Source organism: Physella acuta, unplaced genomic scaffold, assembly GCF_028476545.2.
Source record: "Physella acuta isolate Inbredline_101_S28 unplaced genomic scaffold, ASM2847654v3 ptg000409l, whole genome shotgun sequence".
Classification (NCBI taxonomy): Eukaryota; Metazoa; Mollusca; class Gastropoda; family Physidae; genus Physella; species Physella acuta.
Window position 1 is genome coordinate 189,777 of NW_026731928.1, and position 21,948 is coordinate 211,724.

The following is a 21,948-nucleotide window of genomic DNA, read 5'->3' on the forward strand; positions in this document are numbered from 1 at the left end:
CTAAAGCCTGTATGTCACATACACCAGATAAAATCTACTTCCTAAAGCCTATATGTCACATACACCTGATAAAATCTACTTCCTAAAGCCTGTATGTCACATACACCTGATATAGCCTGTATGTCACATTGACCTGATACAATCTACTTCCTACAGCCTGTATGTCACATACACCTGATAAAGCCTGTATGTCACATACACCTGATAAAATCTACTTCCTACAGCCTGTATGTCACATACACCAGATAAAATCTACTTCCTAAAGCCTGTATGTCACATACACCTGATAAAATCTACTTCCTAAAGCCTGTATGTCACATAGACCGGGTCACCCACATTGATGTCACCCTCCTGAATGACCTTGGCCAACACGCCGTAACTGGCATTGTAGCATGAAGCCGGCAGGGTGATCAGCTGACCCAGAGGCTTGAAGTACTCAACCTGGTACCTCCAGTCTTGGTTGACCACGTCAAAATTTTGTTGGATGAAGCTAGAAAGTAGAAGGATAAGTCAAAAGTTTGTTGGATGAAGCTAGAAAGTAGAAAGATAAGTCAAAATTTTGTTGGATGAAGCTAGAAAGTAGAAAAATAAGTCAACATTTTGTTGGATGAAGCTAGAAAGTAGAAGGATAAGTCAAAAGTTTGTTGGATGAAGCTAGAAAGTAGAAAGATAAGTCAAAATTTTGTTGGATGAAGCTAGAAAGTAGAAAGATAAGTCAAAATTTTGTTGGATGAAGCTAGAAAGTAGAAAGATAAGTCAAAATTTTGTTGGATGAAGCTAGAAAGTAGAAAGATAAGTCAAAATTTTGTTGGATGAAGCTAGAAAGTAGAAGGATGTTTTAGATGACAGGTGGGCATGTAATGATACATTAAGTGCAGAGTTTCTTCCAGGCATCTCTTCGGAAGGCTTAATCCCCCCCCCCTCCCGGAAAAAAATTCTTCCGCCCCCCCCGAAAGAAATGAAATTTATATAATTTATATAGAAAATATATACTTTTAACAGCGTCGGCCACCCCGAAAAAAGTCTGCCCCCCCCCCCCGAAAAATATCAAGTGCCCCCCCACCCCCCGGAGAAAAAAGTCTTAAAGAAACACTGATTAAGTGGCAAGTTATTCTAGGCACATGTTTAAGTAGGGCTGTTCGTTGTGTGCAAAGGCGCATCTCTAGGGTTGCCAGGTGTCCAGTTTTAAACTAAACAGTCCAGTATTTGCGCAGACTGTCCAGGAGAAAATAAATATAAATACTGGACAAGTATGTTTTACCCCCCTTCTTCTGCTTTGCGGCATACCTGAGAAGGGAAGGATGGAAAGGTGTCCAGTATTTTCGGAAAATGTATCTGGCAACCCTACGCATCTCAGTAGTTACACCTCATCAGACGTAGAATAGGAATTAAGGCCTTGGTCTCTTTATATATATATATATATATATATATATATATATATATATATATATATATATATATATATATATATATATATATATAAAGACAATAATATGTATGAGTATTCGGATACCTATACAGTTTTTGCATCTTGCCCAACATTTGATTGACTTACATTCAAGTCTGTTTTTCAGGTTTGTTATGATATTTAAATTTCAGCAACCCTTCCCCCCACCACCATAGCATCACAATCAGAAAAAAAACTAGCCAATTATCTTGTCCCATTCCCCCCCCCCCCCCCCCCACTAGTAAACACTATCCCAGTAACAAAGTTGTTCGATCTCCATAAAGTACCGAAAAACAGCGCTTAGAAAGACGTTAGACTAATTACCGTGCATCAGGTGAAAGCACCGAGAAAACAGCGTCGCCTATGCGAATGTTTTCCCATTGGCCTTCGTCCAGTGGTTCACTATTAGCGATGACAATGTTGGGGCGGAAAAATTCCATCGACACCGGTGTGGTGAATTTGAACTGAAATTTTACATAAGTGACGTTCATATAGAAAAAAAAGAGAATTGATTATTAACTTGTCAAGAAACTCAATAGTTTAAATATAAAAAATAAACCGGGAGTGATCTCCCCTAAACTTTCTCGAATATTCTTATATAAAATAACAGGGGATGGGAACTCGGGCTATAGACATGATTTTTAATCCATTTTAAATACTTAAAGTTTTAAAAATAGAATAAAATCTCGAAGACAAATTAATTGCACACCAAGTGAACGCCAAATAAAAAAGCGCATAATAGTGCGCAATATTATTAGTACTTTTAAAATTTACATTAGTTTTTTGAGAAATCGAAAGTAGCGTAAAGTACTACTTCCAGTGAACGGAAATTACTCAAAATTTAACAGAAGGTAGAGAATTAGATCTTTTACTTACATGTGAAATTTCATTTATCTATCTGAAATAGTACTCAAGTTATAGGCTTTTGAAAAATTCAAAGTAGGAAAAGTACCACTTCCGGTTATCGGAAATCGCTCAAAAGTTGATACGGATCTACGATTTTGATAAAATACTTATATATGAAATTTCATCCACCTAGCTGTAACGGTACTCAAGTTATCGTGTTTACACACGGACAGACACACAGACACACACACACACAGACATACGGACAAGATTGCAAAATTATGTTTTTTCCGTATCAGTGAGGTGTAAAACGTCGAGATTTGCAAAAATCTCGATTTTTTTTTTGCACGATTACAATACTTTCTCTATACTTCGTATATACGAGAAAGTAAAAATGGAGAAAATATAATTAATAATTTAAATTAATTAATGCGTCACGAGCCTCTATACAAAATTGTGTTATGGTGGTCTTTCTTCTTCTTCTTCTTCGTTCTTAATTTTTAGTATTGGGAAGGATCGAGCCTTATCTGCCAGAGGGTTTGAGCTCGAGACTTTTTTCGAATTTATCAACCATGAGCTTTGCCGACTCGACCATGCTTTCATCACAATTAAGGATTACGTGTCAACTGGTTTTGCGCCATTGAGGCCATTGACTCCGGTTTCAGCCTGCTTTTCTTTTTGGATTTGCTTCCATAGCCTTTGTCTAACCAAAAACAAATCCATTCCAACATTTAAAATTATGAACGAAGAAGAAGGAGAAAAGCAATTTATTTTTATGAATTTTACATTATTTAGAAACTGTTTAATAGAAAATGATTAACATTGACTAAAACATTTAAAATCATCTCTAGGTGAAATCTATCGGAATATTACTTTAATGATCTATATATAGCCGACTCAGTGGCGTCGCTAGGTCGGGTATCACCCGGTGCGGCACTTTGCGGTATCACCCCCCCAAGAAACAAAGTATATATTTATATATATATATATATATATATATATATATATATATATATATATATATATATATATATATATATATATATATATGTGTGTGTGTGTGTGTGTGTGTGTGTCGACCTACATAGGCTTATAATTTAAATATATGCCGCATAATTAATCACTAATGCAACTGGCAAAAAGCATTTTTCTTCTTAACAATTTGCAATTCTTCGCCATGGTTTCATCCCCCTAAATGGTGTCACCCGGTGCAGTCCGCACCCCCCGCCCCGCCCTCGCAACGCCTCTGAGTCGACTTCAAGTTTAAGATTCTAACAACAAATCCAGTTGAGTGAAAAACAAATATTATTAACTCTATCATTCATGGAAGCAACAATTCTACTTCCGGTTAGACTCACATGGTCATTGAGGGATTCTACGGAGCTCTCAGTGGCGAAGACGTAGACGGAATGCCGATAGTTCTTATTTGTGTGACTGTGCCGTTGGCTTGTGGTGAAGAAGGTCAGACCCTCCTCTTCCAAACAATCGTCCAGCCATTTGTTGATCTCGCCAGCTGTTGAATCAGTGACCCACACATTTAGTGCTGGAGTCTTTCTGATATATATATATATATATATATATATATATATATATATATATATATATATATATATATATATATATATATATATATATATATATATATATATATATATATATATATATATATATATACTTGGCCAAAGCCCGAAGAGCTTAACACTGAGATTGTATTTCGCACATTGTCCGGCCAATGCGCGCACTGGCCGGGACGTACTGGACAAAGTCTGAAGCGCTTAAACTTGAAAACGTATTTCGTAAGTTGGCCGGCCAATGCGCGCACTGGCCGGGATATCCTGGCCAACGTTCTATCTAGCCTTAGTTGTGATAGCATTTTCATTATTCTGGGTGCGGTTTCATTGTGAGTAACGCATTGTTCGGCTCTTGTTTGTATAGCATTCTATATGCAATGCGACATGGACCAAAGGACCGTCAGACCATGAGACAGACATACGAGATGGCTGCCAAAATATTTCTGAACTAAAGGAAATGTGGCCTGAAATTAAAATAGTCACGGAAGAGTTAAGTGTCCAAACAAGGCTTCGTATGGCGGTTGTTGGATTCCTTGATGAGAGACTCTCAGCCCAATTAGCTAATTCATTTGTCTGCATCCATGTCATCATCACTTAACTCTTCAAATCTACCAAGAGAGGCTCTCGATAATTTATTTACTTAGGAAGATCTTGAGAACTTTGAACAAGAAATGCAACGACTTCCTCAGCTAACACATATGCTGCCGTGGCGGAACGTCCTGACCGGTTGCGTTATAATAATAAGGCCAACAGATTATGTGTAGTTTGTGAAAAATATTGTAGTGCAGCCCATTCTTGTGGATCCTGTGGCAACGATGTCCATGCAATTTGCTGAATAACCAATGAAGCAGACGAATCGAACGGAGGGAAAATTACTTGCAGATTATGTCACAATAAACAAGAAATCATAGACACCAGTTTAGCAGCTCATACTGGCTTGCAAACTCAATGTGCTAAGATGCTAACAAAATCAGATACACATTTTAAACAAGCTGAAGTGGGAGATAATGTTCGCATCCGTATATCAGATGTTGACAGGGTCGCGGTGATGCCCGATGCGTCATAGCAGTTGTCATGAGCGTCGAGGGCGCTTTCTACAAGCTAGGAACGCAACATGGTGTTCTTAAACAATTGTATGCTAGTCCGGGTGGCACTGAGAAAAAATCACTACGAACCATCGCATCTTCACAATCACTGACCGACGGCCAAGGCTACACTCGCTGCAATTGCACAACCAAGTGCACAACAAATCGCTGCATGTGTAAAAAATAACAAGCTACTATGTAATTGTAAATGCCAAAAAAGTTCAACTTATTGTAACAAATGATAATATTAATTGAGACTATAGTACAGTAAAATAATTTGAATGTTTCTGCCATTTACTTTAATTAATCTATATATATAAAGCAAAGTGGTCAGGTGCCCGATAGGGCACTTCCCGGCGCCGCAGGCGCGTCGAATTTGGCACGATGGTGCCTTGGGGCGATAGAACACGAGGGCCGGTGACGGTTGGCCGAAAAGTCTACGGAGAAGGGGTCAAAACTGACCTCGACTGACCGGCGCCTTATATGAGCTATATTACGATAAAAAATTTCCTCCGACGACCCCCCTTGAAATTTGTGAGGTGGTAGGAGAACGCCTTTGGGTGTCACAAAAAACTCGCCATGTCCGGGAAAATTCGTTAAATGGGTCAAAACTGACAAGTCGTATTTCCCTATATAATCTTTGTATTTTATGGGAAAAACAGAGGGTGATTTCAAAACGGATTTTAGGGCACTTACCCACTTTACATCTGGCTAATTTTTTGCATGCTCTTAGGTAAATGGCTTGACCTTTAGGGAAATCTGTCGGTTTCACTCAAAGCCCTCGACGAGGGCTAAAAAGTGACCGCGAGTGAAATTCTCTTAATATGAGCTCTATTACGAAAATAAATTTCCTCCGACGACCCCCCTTGAAATTTTGTGAGGTGGTAGGAGAACGCCTTTGGGTGTCACAAAAAACTCGCCATGTCCGGGAAAATTCGTTAAATGGGTCAAAACTGACCAGTCGTATTTCCCTATATAATCTTTGTATTTTATGGGAAAAACAGAGGGTGATTTCAAAACGGATTTTAGGGCACTTACCCACTTTACATCTGGCTAATTTTTTGCATGCTCTTAGGTAAATGGCTTGACCTTTAGGTAAAACTGTCGGTTTCACTCAAAGCCCTCGACGAGGGCTAAAATGTGACCGCGAGTGAAATTCTCTTTATATGAGCTCTATTACGAAAAAAATTTTCTTCTGACGACCCCCCTTGAAATTTTGTGAGGTGGTAGGAGAACGCCTTTGGGTGTCACAAAAAACTCGCCATGTCCGGGAAAATTCTTTAAATGGGTCAAAACTGACCAGTCGTATTTCCCAATATAATCTTTGTATTTTATGGGAAAAACAGAGGGTGATTTCAAAACGGATTTTAGGGCACTTACCCACTTTACATCTGGCTAATTTTTTGCATGCTCTTAGGTAAATGGCTTGACCTATAGGGAAAACTGTCGGTTTCACTCAAAGCCCTCGACGAGGGCTAAAAAGTGACCGCGAGTGAAATTCTCTTTATATGAGCTCTATTACGAAAAAAAATTTCCACCGACGACCCCCCTTGAAATTTTGTGAGGTGGTAGGAGAACGCTTTGGGGTGTCACAAAAAACTCGCCATGTCCGGGAAAATTCGTTAAATGGGTCAAAACTGACCAGTCGTATTTCCCTATATAATCTTTGTATTTTATGGGAAAAACAGAGGGTGATTTCAAAACGGATTTTAGGGCACTTACACACTTTACATCTGGCTAATTTTTTGCATGCTCTTAGGTAAATGGCTTGACCTTTAGGGAAATCTGTCGGTTTCACTCAAAGCCCTCGACGAGGGCTAAAAAGTGACCGCGAGTGAAATTCTCTTTATATGAGCTCTATTACGAAAAAAAATTTCCTCCGACGACCCCCCTTGAAATTTTGTGAGGTGGTAGGAGAACGCCTTGGGGTGTCACAAAAAACTCGCCATGTTCGGGAAAATTCGTTAAATGGGTCAAAACTGACAAGTCGTATTTCCCTATATAATCTTTGTATTTTATGGGAAAAACAGAGGGTGATTTCAAAACGGATTTTAGGGCACTTACCCACTCTACATCTGGCTAAAGTTTTGCATGCTCTTAGGTAAATGGCTTGACCTTTGGTGAAAACTGTCGGTTTCACTTAAAGCCCTCGACGAGGGCTAAAAAGTGACCGCGAGTGAAATTCTCTTTATATGAGCTCTATTACGAAAAAAAAAATTCCTCCGACGACCCCCCTTGAAATTTTGTGAGGTGGTAGGAGAACGCCTTGGGGTGTCACAAAAAACTCGCCATGTCCGGGAAAATTCGTTAAATGGGTCAAAACTGACCAGTCGTATTTCCCTATATAATCTTTGTATTTTATGGGAAAAACAGAGGGTGATTACAAAACGGATTTTAGGGCACTTACCCACTTTACATCTGGCTAATTTTTTGCATGCTCTTAGGTAAATGGCTTGACCTTTAGGGAAAACTGTCGGTTTCATTCAAAGCCCTTGACGAGGGCTAAAAAGTGACCGCGAGTGAAATTCTCTTTATATGAGCTCTATTACGAAAAAAAATTTCCTCCGACGACCCCCCTTGAAATTTTGTGAGGTGGTAGGAGAACGCCTTGGGGTGTCACAAAAAACTCGCCATGTCCGGGAAAATTCGTTTAATGGGTCAAAACTGACCAATCGTATTTCCCTATATAATCTTTGTATTTTATGGGAAAAACAGAGGGTGATTTCAAAACGGATTTTAGGGCACTTACCCACTTTACATCTGGCTAATTTTTTGCATGCTCTTAGGTAAATGGCTTGACCTTTAGGGAAATCTGTCGGTTTCACTCAAAGCCCTCGACGAGGGCTAAAAAGTGACCGCGAGTGAAATTCTCTTAATATGAGCTCTATTACGAAAATAAATTTCCTCCGACGACCCCCCTTGAAATTTTGTGAGGTGGTAGGAGAACGCCTTTGGGTGTCACAAAAAACTCGCCATGTCCGGGAAAATTCGTTAAATGGGTCAAAACTGACAAGTCGTATTTCCCTATATAATCTTTGTATTTTATGGGAAAAACAGAGGGTGATTTCAAAACGGATTTTAGGGCACTTACCCACTTTACATCTGGCTAATTTTTTGCATGCTCTTAGGTAAATGGCTTGACCTTTAGGGAAATCTGTCGGCTTCACTCAAAGCCCTCGACGAGGGCTAAAAAGTGACCGCGAGTGAAATTCTCTTAATATGAGCTCTATTACGAAAATAAATTTCCGACGACGACCCCCCTTGAAATTTTGTGAGGTGGTAGGAGAACGCCTTTGGGTGTCACAAAAAACTCGCCATGTCCGGGAAAATTCGTTAAATGGGTCAAAACTGACCAGTCGTATTTCCCTATATAATCTTTGTATTTTATGGGAAAAACAGAGGGTGATTTCAAAACGGATTTTAGGGCACTTACCCATTTTACATCTGGCTAATTTTTTGCATGCTCTTAGGTAAATGGCTTGACCTTTAGGTAAAACTGTCGGTTTCACTCAAAGCCCTCGACGAGGGCTAAAATGTGACCGCGAGTGAAATTCTCTTTATATGAGCTCTATTACGAAAAAAATTTTCTTCTGACGACCCCCCTTGAAATTTTGTGAGGTGGTAGGAGAACGCCTTTGGGTGTCACAAAAAACTCGCCATGTCCGGGAAAATTCTTTAAATGGGTCAAAACTGACCAGTCGTATTTCCCAATATAATCTTTGTATTTTATGGGAAAAACAGAGGGTGATTTCAAAACGGATTTTAGGGCACTTACCCACTTTACATCTGGCTAATTTTTTGCATGCTCTTAGGTAAATGGCTTGACCTTTAGGGAAAACTGTCGGTTTCACTCAAAGCCCTCGACGAGGGCTAAAAAGTAACCGCGAGTGAAATTCTCTTTATATGAGCTCTATTACGAAAAAAAATTTCCACCGACGACCCCCCTTGAAATTTTGTGAGGTGGTAGGAGAACGCTTTGGGGTGTCACAAAAAACTCGCCATGTCCGGGAAAATTCGTTAAATGGGTCAAAACTGACCAGTCGTATTTCCCTATATAATCTTTGTATTTTATGGGAAAAACAGAGGGTGATTTCAAAACGGATTTTAGGGCACTTACCCACTTTACATCTGGCTAATTTTTTGCATGCTCTTAGGTAAATGGCTTGACCTTTAGGGAAATCTGTCGGTTTCACTCAAAGCCCTCGACGAGGGCTAAAAAGTGACCGCGAGTGAAATTCTCTTTATATGAGCTCTATTACGAAAAAAAATTTCCTCCGACGACCCCCCTTGAAATTTTGTGAGGTGGTAGGAGAACGCCTTGGGGTGTCACAAAAAACTCGCCATGTTCGGGAAAATTCGTTAAATGGGTCAAAACTGACAAGTCGTATTTCCCTATATAATCTTTGTATTTTATGGGAAAAACAGAGGGTGATTTCAAAACGGATTTTAGGGCACTTACCCACTCTACATCTGGCTAAAGTTTTGCATGCTCTTAGGTAAATGGCTTGACCTTTGGGGAAAACTGTCGGTTTTACTTAAAGCCCTCGACGAGGGCTAAAAAGTGACCGCGAGTGAAATTCTCTTTATATGAGCTCTATTACGAAAAAAAAATTCCTCCGACGACCCCCCTTGAAATTTTGTGAGGTGGTAGGAGAACGCCTTGGGGTGTCACAAAAAACTCGCCATGTCCGGGAAAATTCGTTAAATGGGTCAAAACTGACCAGTCGTATTTCCCTATATAATCTTTGTATTTTATGGGAAAAACAGAGGTTGATTACAAAACGGATTTTAGGGCACTTACCCACTTTACATCTGGCTAATTTTTTGCATGCTCTTAGGTAAATGGCTTGACCTTTAGGGAAAACTGTCGGTTTCATTCAAAGCCCTTGACGAGGGCTAAAAAGTGACCGCGAGTGAAATTCTCTTTATATGAACTCTATTACGAAAAAAAATTTCCTCCGACGACCCCCCTTGAAATTTTGTGAGGTGGTAGGAGAACGCCTTGGGGTGTCACAAAAAACTTGCCATGTCCGGGAAAATTCGTTTAATGGGTCAAAACTGACCAATCGTATTTACCTATATAATCTTTGTATTTTATGGGAAAAACAGAGGGTGATTTCAAAACGGATTTTAGGGCACTTACCGTCTTAACATCTGGCTAATTTTTTGTATACATCTCTATAGATGACTACGCCGTATGGAAAAACTGTTGGTCAGACATAAAGCCCTCTAAGAGGGCTAAAAATAACTGCGAAGGAAATTCTCACTATACGAGATTTGGTCACTTGGTCTATGAACAGGGGAGGTAACGTTTTAATGTAATAACTTAAATATTTTGTATATTTTTTCAAGAAAAGAAACAAAAATCATAAAGTATAGCATTGTTTTAAATAAATATTTTGTTATAAATTAAGTTTTGCATTGTACTGAAATTGTAAAAATTAATTGCGAAAGTAATTTATTATAATATTTGATTGATACTATTAAGAAACCCTTTGCAGTTCTAATTACCGTGCGAGCAATACGTTTGCGAATATTCCATCAATATTTGTGTTACATGTAATTACTCAACTGTATAAATTTAGGCCCTAAGGATTTAACATAGCAGCCAATCACCTATTAATTAATCATTCAATTCCTCCATTTTTTTGAAAACCTAAGCGAAGCTAGGCAGTATGCCTAGTATATATATAAAGCAAAGTTGTCAAGTGCCCCATAGGGCATTTCCCGCCGCCGCAGGCGCGTCAAATTTGGCACGATGGTGCCTTGGGGCAATAGAACACGAGGGCCGGTGACGGTTGGCCGAAAAGTCGACGGAGAGGGGGTCAAAACTGACCTCGACTGACCGGCGCCTTATATGGGCTATATTACGAAAAAAAATTTCCTCCGACGACCCCCCTTGATATTTTGTGAGGTGGTAGGAGAAAGCCTTGGGGTGTCACAAAAAACTCGCCATGTCCGGGAAAACTTCGTAAAGTGGTCAAAACTGACCAGTCGTATTTCCCTATATAATCTTTGTATTTTATGAGAAAAACAGAGGGTGATTTCAAAACGGATTTTAGGGCACTTACCCTCTTTACATCTGGCTAATTTTCGGCATGTTTATAGGTAAATGGCTTGGCCGTACGGCTAACCTGTCAGTTTCACTCAAAGCCCTCGACGAGAGCTAAAAAGTGCCCGCGAGTGAAATTCTCTTCATATGAGCTTTATTACGAAAAAAAATTTCCTCCGACGACCCCCCTTGAAATTTTGTGAGGTGGTAGTAGAACGTCTTGGGGTGTCACAAAAAACTCACCATGTCTGGGAAAAATCGGGAAATGGGTCAAAACTGACCAGTCGTATTTCCCTATATTATCTTTGTATTTTATGGGGAAAACAGAGGGTCAAATCAAAACGAATTTTAGGACTTTTACCCTCTTTACATCTGGCTAAGTTTTTGCATACTCTTTGGAAAATGGCTTGACCTTTAGGGAAAACTGTCGGTTTCACTCAAGCCCTCGAAGAGGGCTAAAAAGTGACCGCGAGTGAAATTCTCTTTATATGAGCTCTATTACGAAAAAAAAATTCCTCCGACGACCCCCCTTAAAATTTTGTGAGGTGGTAGAAGAACGCCTAGGGGTGTCACAAAAAACTCGGCATATCTGGGAAAACTTCGTAAAGGGGTCAAAACTGACCAGTTGTATTTACCTATATAATCTTTGTATTTTATGGGAAAAACAGAGGGTCATTTCAACGCAGACTTTAGGGTACTTAAACTCAGTATATCTGGCTAATTGTTTGCATACTCTTAGGACAATGGCGTGACCTTTAGGGAAAACTGTCGGTTTCACTCAAAGCCCTCGACGAGGGCTAAAATGTGACCGCGAGTGAAATTCTCTTTATATGAGCTCTATTACGAAAAAAAAATTCCTCCGACGACCCCCCTTGAAATTTTGTGAGGTGGTAGGAGAATGCCTTGGGGTGTCACAAAAAACTCGCCATGTCCGGGAAAAATCGGGAAATGGGTCAAAACTGACCAGTCGTATTTCCCTATATAATCTTTGCATTTTATGGGGAAAACAGGGTAATTTCTACACAAATTGTAGGGTACTTACTCTTCGTATAACTGGCTAATGTTTTGCATACACCTCTATAGATGACTGGGCCGTATGAAAAAACTGTTGGTCAGCATCAAAGCCCTCGAAGAGGGCTAAAAATGAATGCGATTGAAATTCTCATTATACGAGATTCGGTGATTTGGTCTATGAGCAGGGGAGGTAACTTTTTAATGTAACAATTTTTAATATTTTGCATACTCTTTTTAAGAAAAAACAAAAATCATAAAGTGTAGCATTGTTGTAAATGGATATTTTGTTATAAATTAAGTTTTGTATTGTATTGAAATTGTAAAATTAATTGCAAAAGTAATTTTATATAATATTTGATTGATCATTTTTTTGAAAGCCCTTTCAGTTCTAATAACCTTGCGAGTAATAAGTTTGCGAATATTCCATCAATATTTGGGTACGAAATAATACCCCACCGTATAAATTTAGGCCCTAAGCATTTAACCTAACAGCCAATCACATATTAAATAATCATTCAATTTCTCAACTTTTTTGAAAACCTAAGCGAAGCTAGGCAGTATGCCTAGTAATCAATAAAGACTTAATTTCATGATCCTTACTGTATTAAAAAACCAAAATCTGCTCATGATCTTCTAATTTGGACTTTGGCCGGTCGTCCCTACCAGATAATCTTCTAATTTGGACCTGGCCGGTCCACCATGGCCAGTCCGAGGATTGGCCGGCCAAAGGCCGAAATCAAGAGCCATTTCAGACTAAAGGCCGAAATCAAGTAAAGTTTCGGACTTCGACCGGTCAATGGGTGGCAATTTTGGCCAATACGCGCTTTGGCCGACTTCGGGTTTTGACCGTAACACACACACACACACACACATATATATATATATATATATATATATATATATATATATATATATATATATATATATGTATATGTATATATATATATATATATATATATATATATATATATATATATATATATATATATATATATATATATATATATATATATATATATATATATATATATATATATATATATATATATATATATATATATATATACGCTAGATTAAAGATAAAATCTATTCGACAATATTTTCATCATCCATTGAAAAAAAAAACAAAAAAACATTAAAACTTACTACAAGCGTCCACTGCTATAGATGCTCCCATGTAACTCATGGTGTACTGTACTAGTGCAGGGGCCAGCGATGGTCGACGTAGAGTATATCTTTAAAATATAGGTTTAGCAGACTTTATATATATATATATATATATATATATATATATATATATATATATATATATATATATATATATATATATATATATAAACCTATAAATATTCCAACCTATTCTATTATTAAGCCGAATTGTAAGATGAACAACTGAGTAATTAATAGCCAGACCTGTGGCTAGCATTAGTAATTTACTGACGAAGATATTTTGTCGATACACCGTTCAATGCATGGAACAAAGAACACACCCGAGCATTGGCAAATATGCGACAAAACCACACCTCGCTGTATGAATCCTTGGACACAACTATACCGCACTGTACGAATCGTTGGACACAACTATACCGCACTGTACGAATCTTTGGACATAACTATACCGCACTGTACTAATCATTGGACACAACTATACCGCACTGTACGAATCATTGGACACAACTATACCGCACTGTACGAATCTTTGGACATAACTATACCGCACTGTACGAATCATGGGACAAAACTACACTTCACTTTACGAACACATGGACATAGACACACCACACTTTACAAATCCTGGGACAATCACAAACGGGAAAAAAAATCACAAGTTTAGATTAACCCTTGCGTTTCTACACAACAATAACTTACTTATATTTCAGGGAAAACCATTAGCGCTAGATTATCATGGTATTCCTAAACAACAATAACTGACAATAACTTACTTAATTTTAGGGCAGGTCTGCTAGCACATTAGATTAACCCTTATATTCCTACACAACAATAACTTAATATAATGGCAAGACGCTAGCACATTAGATTAACCCTTATATTCCTACACAACAATAACTTACTTAATTTCTGGTTTCTCTGGAAACGATAGGGTTAAATTCCGGCCGTCAGTCAAAGCTTGTATTTGTTTCAAGTTAGGAGAGACGTACAGCACCGCTTCATTCATACCTGTCGTGGGCGACAAAAAAAAAATTTAAAAAAATCGTCAAATAATTTTAAAATGCGTCGGGTGTTATTGAGAGTAAGTACCAGTCATCAAATTTGTCCACGGACTAGTTACATTTTGATTAATATATGTATTGGTCATTCCGGTTGTGGCCGACACAAAAAACACACAAAAAAATTGTCAAATAAATTTAAAATGCATTGGGCTTTATAGAAAATAAGAACTAATCATTGAAAGTTGCCCATGGACTAGTTACATTGACTCGTTACATAGTGATTTATACTGGTTTGGCCTAATTATCCCACAACAGTAACTACCTTTATTTTTACTTAATTAGTAATAAAACAGATAGCATTAGTTACCTCACAAGTTAAAGACAGTTACAAGTACTATGGACGTAATCACACTGTTGTGTGCTGACGAAGACCTTGGGTCGAAACGTCCATAGTACTTGTAACTGTCTTTAACTTGTGAGGTAACTAATACTATCTGTTTTATTACTAATTACATTAACCTCACTGCAGCTACCATTTGTTTTTTTATTTTTTCTTACACCTCTAATATATACAAAGGAAAAATACATTCTTTATTACAATTGCCTACCTCTCCAATAAATCCACAAAAAAACTACCTTTATTATTGTCACAAATACCTCCAATAAGCACACAAGAAAAACTACCTTTATTATTACATACACCTTTATAAATCCACAGGAAAAACTACCTTTATTAGTAGAATTACCACTAATAAATCCACAAAAACTACCTTTATTGTTATAAACACCACCAATAATCGCTAAAAAACTACCTTTATTATTACATAAACCTCTGATAAATCCACAGGAAAAAAATATCTTTATTATTAGAAACACCGCTAATAAATCCACAATACAAACTACCATTATTATTATATACTCCCTTATAAATCCACAGGAAAAACTACCTTTATTATTACATACACCGCTAAAAATTACTCAAAATAAAATAAACCGGGAGTGATCTCCCCTAAACTTTCTCGAATATTCTTATATAAAACAGCAGGGGATGGGAACTCGGGATATAGACATGATTTTTAATCCATTTTAAATACTTAAACTTTTTAAAATAGAATAAAATCTCGTGGAAAAAGAATTGCACACCAAGTGAACGCCAAATAAAGATGTGCATAATAGAGCGCAATATTATTAGTACTTTATAAATTTACATGCGCTTTTTAAGAAATTCGAAATAGCGTAAATTACTACTTCCGGACAACGGAAATTACTCAAAATTTGATAGACGGTAGAAAATTAGATCATTTTTTTACATGTGAAATTTTATTTATCTATCTGAAATAGTACTCAAGTTATAGTCTTTTAAAAAATTCAAAGTAAAAAAAGTACCACTTCCGGTTATCGGAACTCGCTAAAAAGTTGATACCGATCTACGATTTTGATAAAATACTTATGTATGAAATTTCATCAACCTAGCTGTAACGGTACTCAAGTTATCGTGTTTACACACACACACAGACACAGACACACACACAGACATACGGACAAGATAGCAAAATTATGTTTTTCCGTATCAGTGAGATGTAAAACGTCGAGATTTCTAAAAATCTCGATTTTTTTTTGCACGATTACAAGACTTTCCCTATACTTCGTATATACGAGAAATTAAAAACGTACCTTTATTGACGCCAATAAAAAAACTCCTGTCCCTTACACCCATGATAGCAAGACCAGAGGTCATACACTGTCCTGTCTCAGAGCTCAAACCCTGGCATCCGGTCACGGGGTAGCACCAGACCTCAGACACGGTGCCTACCTGTGGAGACACAGACTTTAGTCAGGTGGGATACAGGTGGTGCCTGTAGTATTTACCTGTGGGATACAGGTAATATCAGTGGTATATAGTAGGATATAGGTGGTACCAGTGGAATTTACCTGTGGGATACAGGGGGTACCTGTAGTATTTACCTGTGGGATACAGGGGGTACCTGTAGTATTTACCTACTGGATACAGGTATTTATATTTAGGATAAAGGTGATTCTGGTGGTATTTGTATGAAGGATACAGGTGCTACCAGTGGTATTTAACTGTGGGATACAGGAGATACCAGTAGTATCTACCTGTAGCATCAGGTGATACCAGTGGTATATACATGTTGGATCAGTAGCGTGGGGGGGGGGGGGGGGCGGGGGTACATATGTCCCCGGGCGCCGACCTTATGGGGCGCCAAAATGGTTTGGAAAAATAAATTGAAAGGTTGAGGGGGTGCAAATCGAAAGTTTGAGGGGGGGGGGGGTGCAAATCGAAAAGTTTGTCACCGGGCGCCGGGAAAGGTCGCTTCGCCTTTGTGTTGGATACAGATGCTACCAGTGGTATTTACTTGTGGCATACAGGTAAAACCAGAGGTGTTCGCATGTAGGATACAGGTGATACCAGTGGTATTTACCTGTGAGATACCGGTGATAAAAGTGGTATATACCTTTGGGATACATGTGAAACACGTGGTATTTACCTGTGGGATACAGGTTGAACCAGGTATTTACCTGCGGGATAAGGTAATATCAGTGGTATTTGCCTGTGGGATACTGAAAAACGAGATAGCACTGGCGCCTACCTTTGGAATACAGTTGATGCAAGTGGTACCCTAGATGTGCAATACAAAATCTAGTCGGGTATTACAAGAACAAAAACAGAACATACCCAATCAGAGGCGTAGCGACCCTTCCCGGCACTCGGGGACAAACTTTCAATTTTGCGCCCCCCCCCCCGGACAATTTTTCAATTTGGCGCCCCCCCCCCCTCCATATATTTTTTATATTTATAATGCAAAACTGCTAAATTGAGCTTTTAATTTTTTTTTTGGCGTCCCATAGGGTCGGCGCCCGGAGCCATATGTACCCCCCCCCCTCGCTACGCCTCTGTACCCAATATCAACATCACCTACACAACAACCAAGACTCACGCATTTAAATTTTTTTGGGAAGTACGAGGTGAAGTTGAACAAGAAGTAAGCCCCGCCCCCCTCCCTCGCTACGCCTCTGTACCCAATATCAACATCACCTAAACAACAACCAAGACTCACGCATTTAAATTTTTTCGGAAAGTACGAGGTGAAGTTGAACAAGAAGTAAGCCCCGCCCCCCTCCCTCGCTACGCCCCTGTACCCAATATCAACATCACGTACACAACAACCAAGACTCACGCATTTAAATTTTTTTGGGAAGTACGAGGTGAAGTTGAACAAGAAGTAAGCCCCGCCCCCTCCCTCGCTACGCCCCTGTAACCAATATCAACATCACCTACGTAACAACCAATACTCACGCATTTAAATTTTTTCGGAAAGTACGAGGTGAAGTTGAACAAGAAGTAAGCCCCGCCCCCCTCCCTCGCTACGCCCCTGTAACCAATATCAACATCACCTACGTAACAACCAATACTCACGCATTTAAATTTTTTCGGAAAGTACGAGGTGAAGTTGAACAAGAAGTAAGCCCCGCCCCCCTCCCTCGCTACGCCCCTGTAACCAATATCAACATCACCTACGTAACAACCAATACTCACGCATTTAAATTTTTTCGGAAAGTACGAGGTGAAGTTGAACAAGAAGTAAGCCCCGCCCCCCTCCCTCGCTACGCCCCTGTAACCAATATCAACATCACGTACACAACAACCAAGACTCACGCATTTAAATTTTTTTGGGAAGTACGAGGTGAAGTTGAACAAGAAGTAAGCCCCTCCCAGCAGAACGAAGCCGACGCCGCCTATGATGCCGCAGACGAACTTCTGGAGGAAAGAACCAAACGTCATGCTGGAACTTCCGGTCTTCACATCTTACGGCCAACACTGGCACTCGTCTCTCTGTAAAGGGTAGGTTAGGTCGGTCTTTTGGGTTTATAAAGGGAAGGTTAGGTCAGTCTTTTGGTTTTATATATGGTAGGTTAGGTCGGTCTTTTGGTTTTATAAAGGGTAGGTTAGGCCGGTCTTTCTGGTTTTATAAAAAGTAGGTTTGGTCGGTCTATCAGATTTTATAAAGGGTAGTTTAGGTCGGCCTATCACTTTTTATAAAGGTAAGGTTAGGTCGGTCTATTGGTTTTATAAAGAGTAGATTAGGTCGGTCTATCAATTTTTAGGTCTATTAATTTGTAGATTTGGTCAGTCTTTCTGGTTTTATAATTTGTATATTTGGTCAGTCTATCGTGTTTATAAAAGGTAGGCTATGTTTAGTTTCTGTAATGTAAGCTATGGGTAAAGTTACGTTACGTTATAGCCATTGGTGAAAGTGACAAGTGATGAGTGACACGTGACAGTTTACACGTGACAGTTGAGAGGTGAAAGGTTAGAAGTGAGAGGTGAAAGGTTAGAAGTGAGAAGTGAAAGGTTAGAAGTGAGAGGTGAAAGGTTAGAAGTGAGGGGTGAAAGGTTAGAAGTGAGAAGTGAAAGGTTAGAAGTGAGAGGTGAAAGGTTAGAAGTGAGAAGTGAAAGGTTAGAAGCGAGAAGTGAAAGGTTAGAAGTGAGAGGTGAAAGGTTAGAAGTGAGAGGTGAAAGGTTAGAAGTGAGAGGTGAAAGGTGAAAGGTTAGAATTGAGAGGTGGAAGGTTAGAAGTGAGAGGTGAAAGCCGATAGGTGAGGCGATACAGGTAAGGAGAGAGGTAACAGGCGACAGGGGTGAGATGTATAGATACAGGTGAGAACTGATAGGTCAGATCTAACAAATTAGAAGTGACAGGTCATAGGTCATAGGTGATAGGCTAGAGAGGTGCAGAGGCGTAGCGACCCTTCCCGGCGCCCGGGGACAAACTTTTCGATTTGCACCCCCCTCCCCCCCTCAAGATTTCGATTTGCACCACCCCCCCCCCCCTCAAACTTTCATTTTGCTCCCCCCCCCTCAACCTTTCAATTTATTTTTCCAACCCATTTTGGCGCCCCCTAAGGTCGGCGCCCGGGGACATATGTCACAGGGGTCATCCATACATGACGTCACACTCGTAGGGGGGGAGGGGGGGTCCGTAATTTTGTGACGATGTGTGATGAGGGGGAGGGGGGGTCAGATGTTGCGACGTCACATTTTTGCATTATAAAAAAGCAATGTTAGAAAACGAATTTTAGACGTTATTTCGCGTTTTAGATAACTGTTTTAATAAATTGTAATAGTTTAGACAAGATTTTGGAAAAATATCAATGTTTTAAAAAAATTCAACTGCAATTTTGAGGGGGGTTGTAGGTTGAGGTGTGACGTCATTTTAGGGGGGGTCTGGCTTTTTGTGACGAAGTGTGACGGAGGGGAGGGGGGAGGTAAAAATCGTCAAAAAAAGCGTGACGTCGTTTATGGATGACCCCATAGTAAAAAGATCTAGATTCTAGATCTAGATCTAGATTCTAGATTCTAGATCTAGATCTAGATCTAGATCTAGATTCTAGATTCTAGATCTAGATCTAGATCTAGATCTAGATTCTAGATCTAGAGTCTAGATCTAGATGTCTAGATTTCAAGGTATAATATTAAATACTCACAAAGGCACATAATTGTTCTTCCTTTTATTTTGCAGGATTTTTACTTTTTGAATTTAGATCTAAATCTATCTAGTATTAGATTTAATTAATTATTAATTTAGGTAGAGTAGCAAAATTTAAATATTTTATCTTTAGATGAAAGTTAAATAACTGAGAAATGGTTTCACTCAAATGAAATAAAAATAAACACAATAATAAATTAGTTGTTCACGCATGGTGTAAAACTGAGTCGAAGTAAAAATATATCGGAAATTTCCATAAGTTTGATAATAAAGCGAACAGAGACGGACAATAATATACATCTTTGATGATCTTTCAGAATGATTTAAAACTGTAAAAAACTATAGGCCCTACATAGTTAAGAACAGTTTTAGAACACTAAAATGATAAGGTATGATTTGAATACTTTCCATTTAAAATTTCTCTTTGGCACTAATAAAAATTATTATCAAAGAAATGGAAAAAGCGGGACTGAGTTCATTGGCTTTTTTTTTATTTTTACCAGAAATTGCTCAAAAGCTAACAGAAACCTACTTATAGCATCTAGTACTTATTTTTGAGGTTTCGTCCACTTAAGTGAAAAACGTTATCGTGTGTATCTATATTACAGAAAGAGAGAGAGAGAGAGAGATGGAGAGAGAGAGAAAGAGAGACAGTGAGAGAGACAGAGTGAGAGAGAGAGACAGTGAGAGAGACAGAGTGAGAGAGGGATAGAGGGATAGAGAGACACACAGGCAGACAGACAGACATGCATACATGCAAACTAGATTGCAAAGCTGAGCTAAAAATAATTACAGCATGATGCCTATGTGATATTACTAAGGCTAAAAGGGGAGAGGACATCGCGAGGAAAACATTAGACTTGAATTGGCGGGGAAAGAGGGAAGTAGTCTGGCCAAGGAAATCCTGGAGAAGGAAAGTAGAAGATGAGGTAAGGGCTACCTGGCTAACATGGGCGCAAATAAAGAGAGCCGCTCAAAGTCGATTCCGATGGAGAGGTGTGGTTGCAGCCCTTTGTTCTTCATGGGCCACCAGGGGCGTAGCGAGGGGGGACGGGGGGTGCGGACCGCACCGGGTGACACCATTTAGGGGGGTGACACCAAGGCAAAAAATAGTAAAATATATAGAGAAAAACTTGAGGGGGGGGTGGTGCAAATCGAAAGTTTGAGGGGGAGGGGGTGGCAAATCGAAAACTTGGAAGCTTTCCCCGGGAAGGGTCGCAACGCCTCTGGGGGGGGGGGGGGGGGGGTGACACCATTAAGTGCCGCACCGGGTGACACCCGACCTCGCTACGCCACTGTGGGCCACATAGGAATTTGTGAAGTGAATGCATACATACAAAGTAGATTGGAAAACTTGAACTGGAAATGTCCGTGTTATATTACTAAATAATCTTATTAGCAATTCGAAAACGTAGCCAAATGTATATTCATTATAACATACGATCATGAATTTAGATGTTAGATATTACTACATCGTTTATATGGCAGTTATTACTATAGCATTTAGATGTTATATATTACTACAACGTACTCTTAGGACCTAATTTGACAGCTTTTAAAAAATCATTTAACAATTTAAGATAAGGTAATGAAGTCAAGAATATTTAACTGAACATTTATCAAAACAGTATTTTTTTTCTAGTTAACCTTTTGACTGCGCCCTATCGTATTTTTTTATCAACACCATCATACCAACTTTTGTTTCAGCGTTTTCCATACATAACGACCGATACGTATGTCGTTAACCTAAGCCAAACTACATTCTGGTAGAATTGCTGATCATTTTGGTCACAAGAACTTCTGTTGACAAACATGTTTGATTGAGACTTGTTCGTAATGATGGGTAGCTTTAAATCCTTTTGAACATTGTATTTTAATTCATCAAATAATAGGTATATTTTCTCAGGGTAGTTTTAAATACATTTGAACAGTGTACAGTATTTCAACAAGTGATGCACCTATTCTATAAGAATACTATTTAACACAGTGGTTCTTAACCTGGGTTCGACCGAACCCCGTGGGGTTTGGTAGGTCATTCTTAGGGGTTCGGCGGAGGTCAAGACACACACCCGACTCATGTGATTCACGATCGGATTTTTGTCAGTGTGGACGATAAATTAAGATTGGTTCGGTGGATGAGCATATGAAACTGATGAGGGTCGGTACCTCCAAAAAAGTCAATGAGAACCTATAATGAAACAATTTGAGGAAATAAAGATCTTACACACAATGTTATGTGGGACGGAGTGGTC

General features: G+C 39.0%; 2 protein-coding genes across 2 annotated transcripts; both read right to left on the reverse strand.

Annotated features, from left to right (window-relative positions):
• Window positions 1-207: 207 nt before the first annotated feature.
• LOC131942492 (uncharacterized protein YcbX-like) lies at window positions 208-1,905 on the reverse strand. Its single transcript, XM_059302396.1, has 2 exons — window positions 1,772-1,905; window positions 208-490 (listed from the first exon to the last, which is right to left on the reverse strand). The coding sequence occupies exons 1-2, from the start codon at window positions 1,885-1,887 to the stop codon at window positions 301-303; spliced, it is 306 nt and encodes a 101-aa protein (XP_059158379.1). The 5' UTR covers window positions 1,888-1,905; the 3' UTR covers window positions 208-300.
• A 1,511-nt stretch (window positions 1,906-3,416) lies between these two features.
• Window positions 3,417-17,198, reverse strand: LOC131942496 (uncharacterized). Its single transcript, XM_059302399.1, has 6 exons — window positions 17,147-17,198; window positions 15,861-15,999; window positions 14,088-14,193; window positions 13,162-13,250; window positions 3,652-3,806; window positions 3,417-3,425 (listed from the first exon to the last, which is right to left on the reverse strand). Exons 2-6 carry the CDS (start codon window positions 15,922-15,924, stop codon window positions 3,417-3,419), a joined length of 423 nt encoding a protein of 140 aa, XP_059158382.1. The 5' UTR covers window positions 15,925-15,999; window positions 17,147-17,198.
• Window positions 17,199-21,948: the final 4,750 nt, after the last annotated feature.